At 40.0% G+C, this 19968-nt stretch overlaps 1 protein-coding gene across 13 annotated transcripts in view; it reads right to left on the bottom strand.

Annotated features, from left to right (window-relative positions):
- Positions 1–19968, bottom strand: part of CELF2 (CUGBP Elav-like family member 2) — a gene marked incomplete at both ends in the record, with an annotated part of 370914 nt that overhangs the window by 119558 nt on the left and 231388 nt on the right. For all 13 annotated transcript variants that reach the window (XM_080352320.1, XM_080352319.1, XM_080352310.1 and 10 more), the window contains one exon: positions 8576–8772. In XM_080352320.1, the coding sequence (XP_080208446.1) occupies positions 8576–8772 (197 nt within the window). The remainder of the gene's footprint in view (positions 1–8575; positions 8773–19968) is intronic.

Below are 19968 nucleotides of genomic sequence, written 5' to 3'. Positions count from 1 at the left end.
CTTGCTTTTTGCTCCATGCCAAAGTGTGGGAAAATTTCAGACTGGTTCTCAAATCCTTTGCAAACCCTCCTCCTGTGTGATGAGCAGCATTAGAATTGAATAGTATCAGAAACACTATCTATTAAGAGAAAGGTTGTGTTGTTGGTTTGCTTTAAGTGACTGTTCTTTAAAAAAAAGCACCTGTCATTTTTTTATGTGGCAAACAGATAAATATTGTATGGTTATTAATTTAATAGAAAATTGGAAGAGGAAAGAATTTCAGTGCCACAACAATGTCATAGAAAGATCGAAACTCATTGATGTGAGCTTTAATATGCAACTGAAGAAATCGGGTACCATAAATCTCCAGCTGACAGTATCTGGCACTATTACAGAGGTATATGCTTTAAATGTAGGCACCAATCTTCACAATATGTAAACATGCATGTGATTTTATGTCTGAGTATTATATCCATTGATTAATTCCTGCATGCAAGTGCGCGCATGACTTGACTTAGATTTTTCCATGCGTTACAATTTCTGCCTTTGAGATTATTTATTTGAGAGACCGAGGTTTGGCATATTATTCAGATTCAACAATGAAATTTGATTAGCTGTTTTTTTTTTTTTTTCAAATTTATTGAAAGTTCAAGCTGTTTCAACTGCTTGCATATGTGTTTTTTTCTGATGTAATGTTAGCATTACAAAAAACATACTGCCCATTTACATTTTGGCATTTTTTTGTAAAATTGCTCTAAAATATTCTGTAGGTAAATACGATACAGTGTGCTGAAGAAGTCAACATTATAGCAAAGAATCGCCTGCCTTTTTTAACTATTCTTTTCCAGCACTGTCTTAACAAAACCCCATTATGGTTCAAGCCCCCTAATTCTCAGTCATTAGCCTTCAATTGTTTTTAGATATAATTAGAAAAAATAAGTCAGACAGACATATCCCTTCCTTTTCTGTTGTCTTGTTTTTCTTGAACTGTCCAGAAAACTGAACCCATATTTTCACCTGTATTCTTGGCGCTTTTGAATGTACCTGGAAAGTGCTTGAATTTATTTCATGCCTGAATTGAAGCTCTAGCATCCTTTTACCTTACTTGCCTTTTCCTGAGGTGTTTATCAAATATGAACATTAGAGACTGATTAAGAAAACCACAATTGGAATATGAAGCCCTACTGTTCTAATGGCTGGTCTGCATTTGTTTTTTCTATCAATTTAACTAAACCAATTCATGTAGTTAAAGTTTGTGCACTTTTTCAGCATAGATGTAATTATAATGTGCTTATAAAGCCTTAGTTTAATTTTGAAAATTCATATACAGTTGTAAATCATAGTTAAGCTGCTACAAAACTGTGCAACCAATGAGCCCCAAAGCGATCTCCTTTAATCCCTTAGAGATGTGTTGTTTTTATTAATTTCTTACAGCAACACCCAGAGCCCTCACTTCTGGAGCAAGGCCCTACTGTGATAAATACTGTAAAAACATAGAGTGAAAAGATGCCTTAAAAAAAGCTTAATTCTGCTACAGCTCCAGTGATTCACATGCTACAAATAGGAACTTCAGAAACAAAGCTAAGGAAGGTTTAACGTGCTGTCTCCCTCTTTAGACACGGCAACCAAAAAATGCTTTCTATCCAATCCTCCCAACATCCTCCACTCTTCCTATTTTGCTGTCACAAACCCCCGCTCCTGTTTCACTGTCTTCCCAAAGATCCTCCACTACTTCTGCACCATCTGATTGGGTTGGGTTTGCTGTGATTGTTTTCAGTATTAAAGGGACTGACTTTTTTGCCATGGTTAATGATGGAGATATACAGTGAGACTGATTTATGTGGGCAACAGGTTTGCAGTCAAGTGTGCAATGTTATCCTCATCTGCTCCTTCTCTTCAAAGCAATGCAAAAATATCAGGGGTCATCAGAAATCTCAGACCCTCTTCATGCTGGACATAGATAAGCCACTGTCAGCTGTGTACACTGGAGCCCTGGCACCTCGTCCTGCTTACGGGGTGAAACTACTGGGACATGGGGAACAGTCATGTCATGTTATTATTTCAAAATACTAAATGGAAGCGAGCAAGAAAAAAGTTTCTTCAGGAACTCTTCTTACTGCTACTGCAGGAAAATCATTCTCTGCTCTGCAAGTGAAGGAAAAAAAACTGACTTAAGAAGGTTTGTTTGTTTGTTTGTTTGTTTTTTTCCTGTTGGCCTGCTGTTTCTCAATCAAAAGCTTATGCTGTGCAGTCTCTGGGTTTAATATTAATTGAAAGCGCTTACCTATTCCTGCCTTCAGTATGCACTTCAACATACAGCAAAAACTTCAAACGTATCCCAGTATAACTTTTTCTTTCCAAACCAAGGTACAGTCCTGTATTCTTCCTCAGCTTTTCCCCTTTTAGCTTTCTTGTAAGTCAATGCTTGAAGCCCTTTACAAGTTAACCTTCTTGAACCTTTCACCATGGCTTAACCCTTCCTGACTTCATACAAAATCATGCCGCTCTTCTCTGGACCTTTGCCCTTTTCCATAGAATAGTACTAAATATTGGTAACTGTAGTTTAAACATGATCAAAAAAATCCTTCTTTAAGTGGCACAGTATTTCCTTGACAGCTATATTCAATGCTTCCATTTATACAGCTTCATATTTTCTGTGCCTTTTTGACCACATGGATACAAAACATAATGCCAGTCCTTTTATGATATATGCACTCTTCAAATCTTCCCCTGCTCCTGAATCTTCCAAAAACTCAGTCATGCAATATGTGTTCACTCAAAACTCAAATTTACTCTTCTTGCTCACGGTTAGTTTTACCCAACTGAATCTCTTTGTATTGGATTGTTTTCTCCAGGTCACCAGGTGCCTTCACCCCCATCCAGTCCCTTCTGCATGATCCAAAAAGTTGGATAACAAGTTGGTGGTTCATTCTGTCAAAGCCATTTACATAGAGAGTGAAAAAGTATCGATCTCCAATAGCAGTGCCTGTTGCTCTCCAATCATCATCCCCTCTCTTTCCCTGGCCCGTAACCTTTCCCCCATTCTAATCTGCCCTCGATCATCTAACCAGCTCCTTTCTCCATTTGAAAATGGGCCCTTCTCTGCTTCACCAGCAACCGTATGTATTAGTCTCCTGTGTGACACTGTGTGAAATGCCCCTGGGAAATCCAGCTTGATTATATACACAATTTCACACCTGTCCACCTTCAGAGAAACCTCTTGAAAAACTCCAGTAGATTCATCATATAAGAATTACTTCTTATAAACATCAGCTCATACCTATAATATATTTTATAATGTTACTTTTAACCCATATAAAATTATGGAATTAAGGTTCTTTAAGGTTTAAACATCCTAAAGCCAGAAACTGGAAGTTGAAAATTCAGCTTTATCATTCACTCTTCCTTCCTGTTTTATCTAGCAGCAACATGTGGCTTTTGCCAGACTTTGTCATGTGAAACTTCATATAGTGCACAAATCACCTGTTAAAAACCAAAAAAACCCAAAACACTAGGCACCTCTTCTTTCAAGTGCATAAAAGATTTCAAGTCTGCGTTTATAACAGAAGATCTCAGGCACAATCACTAAAATTTAGTCTAAAACACACATGCATTATGGCAGTGATCCTGAGTCTTGCAGTTTCGACAGCATATGTGTTCATGACGCAACTCGTTGGATCTCAAAAGCTAAACAATATTCATGTGGACCTGTGAGTGCATTGAAAACACAAAATAAGTCAAAATTTTGTATAGAAACCCCGACTCCTGGAGCTCTGACTGAAGGGAGCTTTTAAAGAGCAACTGAAGTAGTTTTGCAAAACACAATGCATTGAAAGAGCTTCGAGGCGCAGGAGTGTGCAACCGGCTGGGTGGTGATGCAAGAACAGGCAAGAAGCAGTTGGTGAGTATCTTTGCTACTGATTAGGACAGTCAGGATGGGTTTGTGTGACCAGCAGAGTGTCACAGCTCTGTTCCTTTTTCTCCTATAACCACACAGAAAATGGGGCACCCTGAGCAGGGACCTGCTGGAAGGGAGGAACAGTCCCTCCTGCCTGCAGGAGCTTTTTTTAAGAGCTAAACTGTAGCCAAAATGGTACCCAAACAAGCCACATAACTTCTGCCTCCTATATACCTTGCCCGTCGGGTCTCTCCTGTATGCAGCAGATGAATGCCTCATTATCAGATTCCTCTGCATGCTTCCCGGTAGACTTAAATTACCATGTTAAATAGGATAATAATAAACACTGGCCTCTAACTACAGCACATCCTTGTTCACTCAGCAGCCTCCCTCTAATCTGCTAAAGGGTCTGTAAAAGGCTACAGTTAGTTGTTAAACGGGTGTCTCTCTCCTGCTTTCTGCTCAGGCTCACAACCCCGGTTTAGAAGACCTTGATCCCTGCAAGAATTAACAGGTAGAGAAACAGGGGCAAGGTACCAAAAGGACGTTGTGGATCTGGCCCAAGACTCTTCTGCTGCATTTCAGAGGGCACCAGTAGCCTTGTGCCATCTGTTCGCTTCATCATTTGGGATTCCGAAAAAAAAGCAGCCAGGGAAATCTTTCTGGCTTAGGGGAATAGTGGGGGAGAAGAGGGATGTCGGCGGCAGTGTATCCTGCCTTCGCGTAGAGCTCGCTATATTTGAGGTATTACAGAAGCTCTCTTTAACAATTACTCTGAAAAAAAGTCATCTATCCACCCAGAATAAATTACAAAAGGGAGCAAGCCGGACTGGGAGCAGAGAGGGCTGATCTGCCTAGACTTTGAATCCCCTTAGCCCTCAGAAGCTAAAAGTGCCATTTATTTCAGCGTTACAGGATTTCCTGCTTTTTTTTTAATTTAGTTTACTTAATCCCCTGGATTTCTCTTGTTGCAGCAAGAGGAAAAAGCCTTACAAAACAACACAGGATAAACACAAAGTCAAATGACTTTGTTGAGCTCTTTCACACATCCAAAAACAACTGGAGAACTGCAAACTCTAGAAAGCATGAGGAATTTCCTATCAACGGAGGTTATTCCAGCCATCACCCATGGAAATGCAGCCATTCCTGCAGTTCCCAGTTAATAAAGCTGAGTTTCAGCATTCGCATCAGCAGCAATATAACTGTGGAAATAAGATGGTTTTTCTCTAGTTTTCCAAAGAGAGTAAAACTTTCTACCTGTCTTCCTCCTCTTCCTCCATATTCAGCTTTGCAGAGCTGGCAAGCAATACAAAAAAAGAAGGAAAGACATGAACTAGGCCATCTGTCGTTGGAGGGTATGAAAGACAGTCTTAATAACAGCAGGAGAGAGAGAAGCAGCCTATGGTTATTTTTGACAGAATTGGGAGAGACTCAGATTGCAGCTTCATAAACAGATCATCAGAAAAAAAAATTCTGTCCAATTTGGAGAAGCCCTCTTGGCCAAGCTAACAGAAATACACAGCCCTTGTCTGGTAAGAGAGAAATCCTTCAAACATCAAAATGCCTGTCTTCAAAGAATGAAATCAAACCACCACTCCCTCCCCTGCACAGTGTAGTAACAACAACTTGCATTTTCGTTATGCAATTCATGGCTTGCAGAATATTTAGAGACAATTTCTGGGTGACACTAGCCTGTGAATGTTCTGCAAGACACACAACCATGGCCATGCAATGAAATGAAAAATTGGACTTTTCTGGCATTATCCAACCACAAAGTCCCCTTGATGCCACTGTTCAGCAAAACTGGAGGTGATGCAGAAAGAGCATGTGCAAGAAACTGCCCTGCAATACTCAAATCCCCTCAGGTCAAATAAAATATAAATAGTTGTTTTGTGTGGGTTTTTACAGAGAAGGAGCATGGAAGTTGACCACGCCTCTGAACAAAAAGTCAAAACTCAGCTTCATTATTAAATGCCAATTAGATAGCACAGGTGAAGTATTTCTCATGCATCACGATGAAAACAAGACTATGAGACATTTTTCAGGGCTTTTTTTTTTTGGTTGGTTTGTTTCTAACGTTCTTAGCAAACTCTCACACAGAATCCTTTGTGCTACTGGATTAAGAAAATAAAGATCATTCCTAGTCGAGAGATAGCCACAAGAAACTCAAGAGGTTTCTATATCTAGCAACCTTGCTGGCAGACTCAGACGGGAAAGTGGACAGAGCCAGCATGGAGACACACTCCACCAAAGCTTCCAAGGGAAAAACTGACCACTGGAGGAGCTTGTTGCTGTGTCAGGGAAATATAAGTCTGAAGGCTACTCTGTCTTTCTTGAGGATTAATTTCATTTACTCATTAAAACATATAATGGCTAAAGTGGCATAAAAGCATCATTTCTGCATGGCTGAAAAGCATACAAGCAAAAAACCGCAAACCAAACAAAACCAAACAAAAAAAAAAAAAAAAAAAGAAAGAAAAAATCGCAACAAAACCAACAAGAAACCAACCAGCCACCTTTGAAAAAGAATATTGAATATTGGGACTACAAGCCTTCATAATTAGCCTACAACGATTTGCATGACCCATGCTTAATCCCTGCGCCTTCCAGCTGCCTGACAGACAGGTTCAGTATAATGGAAAACACTACAGAAATGGGAATCAATGGATTTCTTCTGTCTAACCACAATATCATTCTCACTTCATTTACGGCTTAGTGAGAAGGCATTTCTGTGGCCCAGGAATCAGCTCCTTCTAAATGGACGAGTCTCAAAGTTCAGCATTTTAGTGGTTTAAACTAAGTAGGAGTTTGCTCATCCATAGCAGCCCGGACTGCAGAAAATCCAGTTGCTTGACCTCTTAATGCTGTCTCCTATCCAGCATTACAAGAAAAAGACACTGGGTGAGGGCTCTGTGCTAACATAGCAGAGGTCTACATGCTACAATTCATCAATTCTAGGGAACAGAGGGAGCTGGAAGCAGAACTACACTGGAACATTGTGACAAAAAATACCTTCTGCTTTGGAAGTACCAGTGGGAACGAGCAATCATAGAATAATTTGGGTTGGAAGGGACCTTCAAAGCTCATCTAGTCCAACCCCTCTGCCATGAGCAGGGACATCTTCACCCAGATCAGGCTGCTCAGAGCCCCGTCCAGCCTGGCCTGGGATGTCACCAGGGATGGTTCATCCACCACCTCTCTGGGCAACCTGGGCCAGGCTCTCACCACCCTCATTGTAAAACATTTCTTCCTCGTGTCCAGCTTGAATCTCCCCTCCTTTAGTTTAAAACCATCACTCCTTGTCCTCCCACAACAGGCCCTGCTAAAAACTCTGTCCCCAGTCTACTATAGGTATTTGATCAGCAGCAAGGTATGAACACCCACCATGACACTGATGGGACACCTGGTGCAAAAGAGCCAGATTTTTAACCAGAACTGATGTACGCAAGTGACTCAAAATGAACTAGTATCACTTAAAGGACCATTCTACTTAAATCGAGCCAGCAAAGAAGAAGCCACTCAGGGGATCCTCTGCCCCATACCAGTGCAAGGAGGAAATGCTGAACCTTGGCAGCACTTCGCACAAAAGCACATGAGCACCCAAAGTTGTGCTGCCAGCCTCACGCAATAGCAATTGCCCCTCACTGAACTGGAAATCTCAAGTGAGCGCTGTTTTGCACTGTTAGCTGTTAGTCCACAAAATAATTTTGTAATATTCTCCATAGCATGTGTGCTTTAAAGGTTTTTAGAAGCAGTGGCAGGAGTGCAGTAAGAATGAATAAATATCTAGTAACCTCACAGCCAGGCACACATGCATATCTAGTTACACCTCTGAGCCGCACTAATCATTTGTAGTGCTACCACTTCTATGTACCAGCCCTGAAGAGCTCAAAGTGTAAATGAAAGTATACGGCTAGTTAGGGAGAAAAATGTATTTTTTGAAACAAAATATTCACTTTCATGATATACTTACATAGTATATGCATACCTCAGTATATACTTATGTAGCCATACATAACAATAATACACAGAATTCTCACATGACTAAATGTGCAGTTAAAGAAAGCAATATAGTTAAGGACAAATACTCTACATGCATATGGAAAAAAATGTAGGAAGGAAAAACAACGCTTTCTTTTGGAAAAATCCCAGTGCCAAAAATCAATCCTTTAATATAACTACAAAAAAGAAATCAGATTTTTGGAAAAAGGGCAGGGTGACTCTATTTTTTAATTCTTATTGTCTCTGGAGCAATGACATAGGAAGAAGCCAACTGCTATCCTTCCTCTCCTTCTGTATCCTGAAAATTATTCCCACCTGGGGTGCAGAGAGAGGAAACGAAAGGAAGTAGAAAATTATGTTTTTCGTGAGCTAATCCTGAAAAAGTGACCACTCAAGTTTCCATGTCTCTCAGCGATAATAATTTAAACAAGGACGGCAATCTTTTGTTATTTTTTGCACAGTTGGAATGCACGCTTCCAGATAACAGATGTTTAAACTGCAATTTAAGAAGAGGAAGACAGTAATCGATAGATATTCAGGAGTCCTCTCTTCTTAGGACTGCTGCATAGCTCAACACAGTATGCTTCCAAACAGACAGCCCAGATGCAAACCCCTTTGAAAATCCTGAAGGCAAACAAGATCATCAGGAAAAAAAAATAAGCAAAACTGAAAGCAAAGAGAGCACAACTACCGTACCTTTACTTTGGGGAGGGTTCTGACTTCTGTCTCGGAGAACATTAATCTGGTAGACAGCTCCATAAGGCTCAAAAAGTTCTTTTAACTCTTTTTCCGACCATGAACGGGGAATCTGTCCAACAAACATCTTAATGGCATCTGGGTCTGGTTGGTCTGAATGATCCAAAGCTCCATTCATCTTGTTAGCTGTGCCGTTACTATAAAGTGGAAAAGGAGATTAAAAAGAGAAGACAAGTTAGGAGACTACGCAGTTTTCATGTTCACTGGATACAGAAGATGATGTCAATTGGCACAGAGCAGAAAAAAAACCCCAACAGTATTTAATTAATAGCATAAGTATTATGAACAAAATCCAATGCGATTACATTTTTCATTGAGTCTGGTTTTCTCTGCAGGCTGCTTCTTAATGTCATTATATAAGAAGAGAGTGGCCAAATGCAAACCGGGACTTTTGCATTTTGAAGCAGAGAATAGTTGCACGTAAGTGCAGCTTTCTCTCCATGGCTGTTGTAAACAGAGCTGCAGTGAATTCTTGCTAAACTGGCTACTGGCAAAAATAAGGCAGTGTGTGTGTGTTTTGTAATAAAGTCACATGAAAGGAATATGAAACACTTGGCAATCTGTCAGATGACTAATGCAAGATGCCAGCGATGAATCTGCAGATTGTGTGAAGCATCCATGTGTGCATCAAATTAGTATGATATTGCCCAGAATGGAAAACACTCCAGCTATGCGGCTGGTTGCTGCCGATTAGTTGCCTACGCTCTTTAGAAATGAAAAACAGTCTGGAAAGCTCCAGTTTAAAGCACATTGTTTATTGCATCCTGGCATTAAAAAAAAAGCACAATACAAAAAAACAAGGCAGTGGCAAAACTGCCTACATTATTGCAAAAATTAAAATGCTGCTTCAAAAAGTTTTTCTCCCTGCAAATGCACATTAAATTTTTGGAATTTTTCACACTCTGTAAATTAAATTGTTACCCTATCTGATCTCAAGATGTATATCAAAGTTCAAAACAACCACATACTTTTGCGGATGAAAAGAACTTAGTAGCAAAAACGAACCTGCTCTGTCAGGCAAATGGCGTTTTATGTTTTAGGAAGAGTTGTATTCTTATAAGGAAAACAAATTAATTTTAAATACTGAACAGAAGTAAAAAATACAAAAAAACCCTCATGCCATTATTGATAATTAAGGACAACAATTTCAAGTACTTATTTGGCTAGAGATTCCATAAGTGATAATTATTGGATGCTTTGGTTTCAAGAAAGAACACGAATTAGATGTGACTTCTAGAGCATTCCCCCATCTTTCCACCAAGGAAAGCATAATTCACCTGAACACATTAATACACCCATATTAATTTTAGCACTTTCCCTGCTTACTGCAGGAAGGAGAAAGTTATGTTAAAGGCAGATTTTAAACCAACAACGAGAAGCTGGATCATCACTTGTGAAGTGTCTTCAACATGGATCAGCAGACAATGAGATTTATCACACTCATTTATAAGACAAAATTCCTACTGATTCTAGTGACAGCCATGCCTGAATAAGAGACTGAAGGATTTAGTCCAACCTTTTACATGAAGTTTCATGCACAAATACCCTCTCTTGTCTTACACATGCTCTTCATTTTGAAGGTGCTCTACAGGTCATGAGCAGACCTGGAGCAATCATGCGTTCTCCAGGCCTTAGAAACTGCTTTTTCCGTACATATGTAACACTTAAGCCAAACCAAACCAACCAACCAATGACCCACCACCCCAAAATCTCCAAGAACCAGAAAAACCTTCATTGTCTTATTTGAACGATACCCCATGGGAACAACTTTTGAGACTTTCACAAAGCAGTAGGCATCTGCATGACATTTACACCGCTAGAAAATCACTCCATTATTTCTGATTTCTATTCCTTTATGTAAAACCCAATCTGTTAAACAACCACCCTAGTAAGGGAGAGGGGGATGGGGAGGGAAATCCCTGACCTGTAGCTTAAGATAGTCAAGGAAAATGCTTACACACTATTTTGGCCCTTCATCTATTCTCTCTTGGATCCCTTCTTCGAGAAATACATACACAACTGCAACTTCAGCCCAAAATTACAGCAAAGGTCATATTTAATAAAGAATTTATTCCATCGTTTTTTCCTTTACCCAAACCACCTTTACCACCAAGAACATCACAATTTCCATTGCTAATAAGTCAATTTTTAGGAAACCACAAAACCAAACACTTATAACTGTTTTCTCAAGTTAATGACCCCGTTAGCATCAAGTTCCTTTTTTGAGCTAAAGTTTTAGGCACAAGCCAAGATGTCTTATAATGCCACAAAATGCTTAAGCCCTTTCTTTAATTTGGTGGTACTAAAGTTTAATTACATTGATCATATTCCTTAAATGCTTTATTGGATAAACATGGCTAAAGGTTCTGATTCCACACATTGGCTACTGTACACTGTGATGCAAAGCTCTGGAGAACAGGTTTTGTCACTTGCTGCCTGAATTAATTAATCCATGGACAACTCTGCCAATCGACTAACTCATGCAGAATCCGGGAAGAAAATCGAGCATAAGTTAGACTTTTCTTTATAATCCTTTTCTGCCACAAAGTAGGGGTTTCGCTGAGCTGCCAGCATGCTGGGGGGTTGATAGGCAAGTTCAGTCCACAGAGAGAGCACTCGTTCCTGCAAGCACAGATGGGCTCCTTTCTAAATTGCATTTCCTTTGACTTCAGCATCTTGGAGTAGGGATCCCACTCTCGCTGTTGGGGTTTTGAGGAGTGCATGAGCGCTGCTGCAGCAATAGAACTTTGAGTACCATCCTCACCCAGCTCCAGTAGTAGCTGCAGGACTACGGACAATGCAGACAAACTGAGCAAGTAAATAAAACAACATAAAGATAGAAATGGGAAAAAAATGAAATTTATAGATTCCATGGAACTTGAAGGTTCCACTGAGGAACACAACCTTACAGCACCCCTGCCTGTCAGTTCAGTTGTCACAGAGCTTCTGGGGTCAAAACAAAACCCAGTGAAATATTCTTGATCCCTTGCAAATAATCTCTGCTAAAGTTGAATTTCCTTATCCTTTCCCAACCTTCATCTTTAACCAATGGACATTACTGCTCTGTGCCAAGACCTAAGAGTCTCCAACAGTTTCCCAACACACACTGGCTCTCAGAGGAAGCAGCTCTTTCCTTCCCTCATCTTCCCCTTGTGCTGTACCCAAGAAATAACACGGCAAAAGAGAAACTATGCATGAAACTTTCCAAGAGGAGGCAAAGCAATCCTTGCAAAAAGCTTCAGACTATTTCTTGAAAGCACAAGCGTACAGAGATAGCTGTGTCTAGGGGACACTAATGAGAATGGGATCCCTTGACAGTTACTGTCAGTACCCAAATTACGACATACATTAAAAAAAATAAAAGAAAAAAAAAAAGAGATTCTGTGGCTTGCTGTCTCTACACCACAGCAATCCTTCCCTCCATGGCCAATTTAGCCCATTGGACTCAGGGGTGACCCAGCACATCATCTTCACTGACAAGATGTCATCTATATCGTAGAGAGCAGCCCGAGGGCAGAGATTAAGCCACTGAGGCTCTGGCTGCTTGTGGTTGCTGTCAGAGCATCCTCTCTCTCAATTTGTGCCAATTTTCCTTCTAATAACCTAACTACCATTCCATCATTTCAACAAGTTGACAGGGCCACTCTTTGAGGAGCCAGAGACTGTTTTAATATCACTGCTGCTTAAGCAGGAGCACCAGAAAAAAAACAGTAGACGTCTTCTCCATCTCTCCCATTCATATCTGTAATTATTGTAAGACTGCTAAAAGTGAACTCACTGAGAGGGGTGGACTTCAGAAACAAAGTCTGGATCGAAAGGGGCTCTCTTAAATTCATCACTGTTAAGAGCTTTGGCATTAAGCCATGTCCATTTCTGTTAATGAACGAAGTGTCAAGCCAGGTGCTGAAAAACATCTGTTAATGGGCACCAAACGGGCTTATGTGAGATCCATTTTTCAAATCTGTTTTTAAACCTACCCAGAACCCTTCTTATTGTTCTATTTTGGTTAATTCATGTCTCAACCCTCACCCTGTTTTAGTATCTTTACCATTTTGCTGGGGATTTGCTTTTTTTGTGTTCCATGATATAAGACATCAGTAGAAGGATGCTAAATTCCCTCTAAGAGCCAACATAACACCAAGAACACGATAACAAACAGGTTCCAAGTGCAAGGACTGCTAAATCAACCCCAGCACAGACGTAGGTACAGGCATCAGAGTTTTACAGTAATAAATATTTACATGGGAGCTGCAGAGGCACTGCTATGGTATCACACAAGCTGACAAAAGGGACACTACCCGTTTGAAGGACTCCAACTGCTGTCATGAGAGACGAACAAGCATCACCTTACTGTACACGACAGATCATAATTGCTGGTTTATGAGCCAATTTTATCTGGAAGGACCCAAAAGAGCTTTATAAACTCATTGTTTAGAGAGAAACGGCTTCATCATAAGGTGACAGACGGCAGCTGTTTAATGACATGGAGCATTATCGCACAACAGTTTCAGCCAGGAAGGGTAGAACAATACCATACCCAATTGAAAACTGCAGGGGGTTGCGATTTATAGACACAGAATGCAATTACCTAAATTGGATTCTGGCCAGCAAAACAAGGGCCAGAACCTCTGACAAACAAAAAAAGAAGCCGTTTCATGTTTTTAAGCTGTAAATGACCAGGTCTCTGTGTTTTCAGATAAAAAAAGGTTATCTCCAGAAGTTTTCTGGCCCATCAGCATTTTTACAGTGCAGTTGCTCAAAAGCAGCCTGAAGGAAACGTGATGTTTCAAAAATTATTAACTGCTCCTGCTGTAGTGTCTTGTACAGTTTTTGGCATAACTATTAAATCCTAACAATGCTAATAATTATTATTAAGTAACATATATCTGTAACAGCAGTTGTTAAATGAACCTGACATCACATCCAATGAACAAAGCAGCAAATGCCAGGCCATCTGAGCTCCCAAGACATTCTCCCTTGCTCCATCTTACAGGCCCATAAAGCCTTTCACAAAGAGCTGAGCGATTCTTCATCCATCCAGCAGAGAGCAACCGCACTTGCATTCATACATACACATTAACTATCTACCAACACTTATGGCTTTTAATACCTGATATCCAATGCTCAGACTTTATTCTTCTCAATAGCTAATAATACTTAAGTGCTCGTGTAAGCACAGAATGGTAAATGCAAAGGTGTTTCTTCTTTCTTGTGTTGCCTTGACATTGGCAGAAATTATCTGTGAAGGCATAATGTTGCCTAAGACAATGGAGTCTTTTTTACTGCCCTGATTACTTAAAATTCACAGCCATTTTTCTGGTGGAGTCAGTGACTAGCTGCAGCTCAGCTTTCCTAACTCTCTCCATATATTACATCATACAAAACATGGCAAACCATTGTTACTATACAGGATGCTTGTTTTCTGATTAATTCCAAACAAAGTACATGGAATCACTTTAATGCCTTAAATGTAGATTTTAGATAAGGTAAGGAGGTATTGCCCCATCACAGAGGAAAACAGGTGTGAAAAAAAGCTTTTCCTGCCTTGAAAAATGTTTTGAGAGAATAAATTTGGGTTAGGAGAAGTAGCAGCAGAGAGAAGTCGCCTTTCAAACAGGTAGGTCAGAATGAGTGATATTGAGAACAATATGAATTGGGAGAAGTATTGAACAATATACACACTAGAGTAACATCAGAAGAGAGCTGAGCACACCTGGGATAAAGCACATAGTTCTTTAGAGGCATAGATGCAGATTCCTCATTAGTATCACAGGAAGAGATCAAGGATACAAAAGAAAATAGAAATAAGAGCTATGTTAAAATGTAACTAGCTTTTCAGCTCTTGGTGCACATTAGAGCACAAACACTCCTTTGTCCTAAGGCTTCTTGACTTCCTAAAATTACCCTCAGAGTTGTGCTCACCAAAGCAAATTAGGGAGGGTTTGTTCCCAGCCGGCTGCAACCTCCGCTGTGCCCATGGCTGAACATTCACCTGGACATGCTGTTTGGGTGCTCAGCCTCCGCAGTGCTGCACAACCTCCACTTCAAACCTGTCTGATTTAAGGCTGGTCTTCCAACCAAAACCCTGGATACACCTTGTATGAGTGTTTAAATCTCCTAGATGGTGTTATTTTAATGACCTGCTTTTGGTAATGTTTGCTAGAACTGTAAAGTCAACCAATGGTAAGTTTGCAAAAGCTTTGTACATATGCTGCATCATATCTTACAAAAAGCCTTACATTCAAGTACATCTTTTTAAAAAAGATATTTCATGTTGTGGCTTTGGATTGTCTTATATCTTACCTCTGATAGACAGACCTATTTTTTATCAAGCAAATTACTTTCTAGAACGTGCAGGCAGGAGTGCTTAATAAGGTGTTTATGTTATATACAGACAGAAGTGGAGAACTCACAGAAGTTAAAATACATATTTTATATTTAGTTTATACACATACACTCATATACATGTAAACAAGAGAATGAATTCGTGTAGAAGTGAAGGCAAACAGGAAAAGGAAGGGGTTTGGATTTTTTAAAGTCCTCTATTTTGGAAACCAATTAAAAAATCATTGCTAGTTCATCCAATAGTGGAAGGAAACAATTAAACACACCATCTGTACAGGTCTGAACTGGGGAGCATCTTTTTGTTTATGCTGATAAAACTTACAATGGTCTAGTTTTGTTATCTTTAAGGATTTGCATACACTGACCCATAGATTTTACTACACTGAAACTATTGGAAGCTGAACAGTGACAGATAACAGCCCTTTAGCGGTTGAAGAAAGCCAATCCCACTCCTACCCAACCCTTACTTTCTTGGGTTCGTTCTCCTTCTTGTGCAGTTATCGGTGAGGATCACAAATTTCTAAAGATACATTATAAGAATCACTAAAATATGTGTTTAGAAATCTACACTGAGAGGCTGTGTAATAACCCCTGACCCTGTTCTTCCAGGCTTTCCTGTGGGTTTTAGGAACTAATTAGTTCAAGGCCAGATGAGGTCCTTCAAGCAATGATGTTGTGTAGCATAGACCTCAGCTTAGGCAACCATTCAAGAAGTCATTTTTGCTGTATTCCTGGGCAGAATTTGTTGTGTATGTTAAACCCTCAGAAAAGCTTGGGTCTGTCTCCATCAGGTGTACGGTAACTGCATTTCTAACTCTACACAGCAGGAGAAAAGTGCCGCAAGAGTTAAGGCATGACTGATAAATACCTAAGTCATGATTTTAAAATATCTGTTTTCTGTTGGCCAACTCCCAAATGGGCGTGCGCACATCTGGTTTTGATCTGGAGAGCTTAGCATTAACAAAATAATTATAATTTTTCTGTCTTTAAACTGGTCTCTGTTATGGCAGGAAGAGAACCCTGGCAAGTCACCACAACTACGATGCTCGCGAGCAACACCTGCAACTTACTGTTCCGCTCCTGTTGTGCTCCTCACCAACTTCCTCCAGCGTAATTTTTTGGGGCAGAATCTGCCCTTTTGCATAAATATCTGTGCTATGTCTAAAAGGGTCTCAAATTGCAAAGGGGCCCTCTCCACATTACCAAAAGTGGACAGTAACAGAAGAGAGCGCTCATGCACTTGCACAATTATTTTACAGTTTTGGAGCACCAACTGACATAATTTTTCATGTGAAGTTGAGTCTAAAGTAGCTGACTGCTCAATATTAATCGTGTGGATTATTAATGCCTTGCTTTACTGATTACACGTATTTGCAATGAAGCATACTTCTTTTTGTGTGGCAGGAAACATTTATCGGTATCACTTGAAAAAAAAAAGTATTTGATTACACCCAAATGCTTCTGTATTTGTGACATGTCAACAACTGAATTAGAATAGTACCAGCCTTTTAAAATTCAGGACACGTAGGACCATCTGTTTTCTTGTCAACAACCTCAGTCTCTCTCCACATTTCACACAGTTATTGCTCTAATTTAAGAAGTTGTTACTCAATTCCCTTCTTCTTTTGCCCCCCAAAAACTTCAAAAAAAATTGCTTTTTATTTGATAATTAACGACGTGACCATTTCACCAAGTTTTGTGTCCAGGCTGGCAGCTATTTGCAAGTTCTTCTGAGGTTTGTAAGAATTTGTCTAGTGTATGGCAAACTGTATCCCGGAGTTGGGGCTAAAGGATGGAGGGCATGGGAAAAGTGTCCTCCAAACACTTGTTTTGAAACACAGCAGTCGTTTTGTGTGCTAAAGCCAACAGATTATTGTAAGAAGTAATTTAGAGTATAACATATTTCAAGACTGGCACCAACATGTGCGCACACACTCTCAGACCCACTCCCAGCTGAGCTCCACAAAGCATGGGTAGCAATTTTCATAGGGCCCAAAAACATCTGCCTAAAGAGAGGGAGGCCAACGGCTCGTGGCCTACATGGCTGCTTTACCTAAATAGCTGCCTTTAAAAGGGAATGGAAGATCACAGCACTGCTCGTATTAAGGGCACAGCCAATTTCGCTTAGCTGCGCTTATTTATGTGAGATCTCAAATAGACAATTAAAGCAAGCTGTGACATTCAATTTTCTTACTTAAAACAAAATATCCTACCAAGCTCTCCCATGCTCTCCCCTTTTACAAATATGAATATAAGAAAAGATTATTGTCCAAAGTGTGATGCAATTGTAATTTTAACAAGTTGAGCATCGTTATAGCAAAACCCCCCTCAGCTAATTTTTTTTAAACAATTTCTTTATTTTTTGACACCACATCTGGCGTATAGAATACAGATGATCATTTGTTTATATATCTGTCTAAATGCCTTTTCCAAACACAGGCAGATGGAGCCTTTCAAAATCAAATTAATTTCAGATTAATTCACTCTGGACCCACTCCAGTTTCATGACTCTATGCTTTGAGGCACCATCTAAATTGATTTAGAGTCACGAACTTAGAGAGCTCAAGTCCTTAGGTATAGAAAAAAAAGATTCTTCTTGCATACTGAAAGAGTGAGCAAAGCAAACGAATACACCGGTAGTTTTGTCTGCTTCAAACAAACCCCCAAACCAACCTAAGAATGCATCAGTCTATCTAGTGCTAAAATAATATATGAAAAACTTAACATTTCATCCCAGAAAAATCACACTAGAATTTATAACTTCAATACCTCCCTTGGTGAGTCCAATAAAATGTATTGCTCTAATTAAAAAGCAAAATAAAAAATGTGTTTTTCTAAACCTTGCAATAAGCAGCAATCATAGAAAGACAGGAGACAGGTAGTAAAAATCTCCACTGCGATGGATTTATCTAACGAACTATAAACAAGTGTAGCCTGCAAACGCTGTGGGCTTGCATACTGTCAATCCTCTATGGATGCCTTTATTATCTCACTTGTTTCAATTGCAATTTGGGTTTCCATGGAGATGTAACAGTCAACTCTGGAAAATTATAAGATAAATGTCAGGCAGTGATAACGGTGTTAATGAAGCTTCATTGACAAGCAGAACTATGCTTCAAATAATAGGCATATTTCTATTAGCATATGTATAACCTGTCCAGAAAAAGAAAGAAAAAATTCTGCAAAACAGGAAAAGACAATATTAAAAAATTAAAATGAATTTGTGTATATAGAAGATACGTGACACAAAAGGAAGCATTGCATCTGTGTGAAACAATGAATTCCTAACAAGCAGAAGAGATGTGAGTTTGAAATTTAATTGCCTGATTCCTTTTGAAATTTTTGCACTCAGCTACCACTCCAAAAAAGCACTTTGCTGACACGCGCAGACACACTTTTGCATGGTGTGACTCTTGGTTCCTTACAACGCGAGGCTGGAAAGATCTGCTTCACAAGGCACTTTAAAGCATGCTATTTTATAATGCACAAATACAGCTGCAGCGAGCTGTTAGAAAGATGCAGACCTCAGTGGAAACACTAATAACATATACACAAACACTGCACATGCTGTGAGAGCTCTCGGGTATCGTACGTGCTTAGATTAGGGTGGCTGGTCCACCACATCTTGGGATACGATGGGTTTAACGCGATACTGCTGGGGCAACAACTGTGAACACTGCAGACTACAACACGGTGTGGTCTTGACCTGCTTCTGCGCTCACCAAGCCTGTAGAAACCACACAGCAGCTGCCAGTCATCTCTGAAGGACCATAGCCAACTTTTTACTTTCCACACACGGAAAGGTTTTGGTGAACCAGAGCTCAAAGAGGTGACGAAGCTGATTTCTGCAGCACAGAGGAAAATGCAGACCATCGTGCTTTATTTCAATGCATCAAGCATTTTGTCTGGGCAGGGTGGACTTGCACCAGTGGCCAAGGGAAGAGGAGGGAGTTCAGTTATTTCAGTACTCAAGGCTGCACTTTGTCAGTTTATCAGAAACTAGAAGGAGTAGGGCAGGAGTGGGGCAATCCCACCCTGGAGGACTACAGGGCAATTTTTGCAGGTAGATAAAATGTGCGAAGATATTCAGTGCCTATTCATTAGGCGGTATTGCCTCTGGCTGGAGAACCAAGAGGTGCTAGAGGTTGTTCCCATCTCTCCTCACCCTACTACTCGCCCTTGGGAATTTTAGTGCCTTGCTGACTCTCCTCATGCCTTCGTAACTCTTTCGGGTAGAGTAAATCCTCCAGTACAGCGTGTTCTGGAATTAGCCGAGTGTTAGAGAGGCTACAGATAAAACGATGAAATTGAAAATCAGCACCAGGCTTGGTTTAGTGGCAGAGAAGGGCAAAATCTTAAATACACAAGCAAAGAAGGAAGAAAATCTTTATCCCTTTCAAGGCTTGAGGGTAAAGTCTGTGGGCAGGCACAATGTTGTGAAGAGTAGGAAAGTTCTCAAATGTTATTTGGATGAATAACCTTATGAAGCTGTAGCTCAACTGAATATCTGCACGCAGGGCAGGAGGCAAGTTGACTTTGCCATTTAAATGGAAAATATAGCAGGGGTGTGGGATTGAGGGCAAAGTTTTTTGATCTTTTTCTCCATCTCTCCAGAAAACACCTCTCTTTCTCCTACCTCTTCTAAATTCTGCCTGTTTAGTAGAGGAAAACATGAATGTTGTCTGGGAAATACTTTCTAGCTCTTCAGAGAGGAGTATGGAAATCATCTTTGTCCAGCCAGGTTTTTGGGGGCAGAAAAGGGGAGTTGGAAAAGTGCCCAGTCTTTCTGTAGAGCAGAACTCAGCTCTCATCAGATCGTTGGACAGCAGTGAAATCAATAGAGTTGCTTTTTTTCACGTTGTATTACAGGGAAGCTTAAAGAAATCCAAAGGTTTCCTTTTCCTGAATATTTTCTAACTACTCCTCAACATAACGTACTAGAAAAATCTAAGTACCTCATTAGATTGCTATCGAAATATCAATAGTTA

This window comes from Nesoenas mayeri (assembly GCF_963082525.1).
Source record: "Nesoenas mayeri genome assembly, chromosome: 1".
In the NCBI taxonomy this organism is placed as follows: domain Eukaryota; kingdom Metazoa; phylum Chordata; class Aves; order Columbiformes; family Columbidae; genus Nesoenas; species Nesoenas mayeri.
Note: the sequence above shows the minus strand (reverse complement) of the source record. Positions and strands in the feature narration are given on the sequence as shown.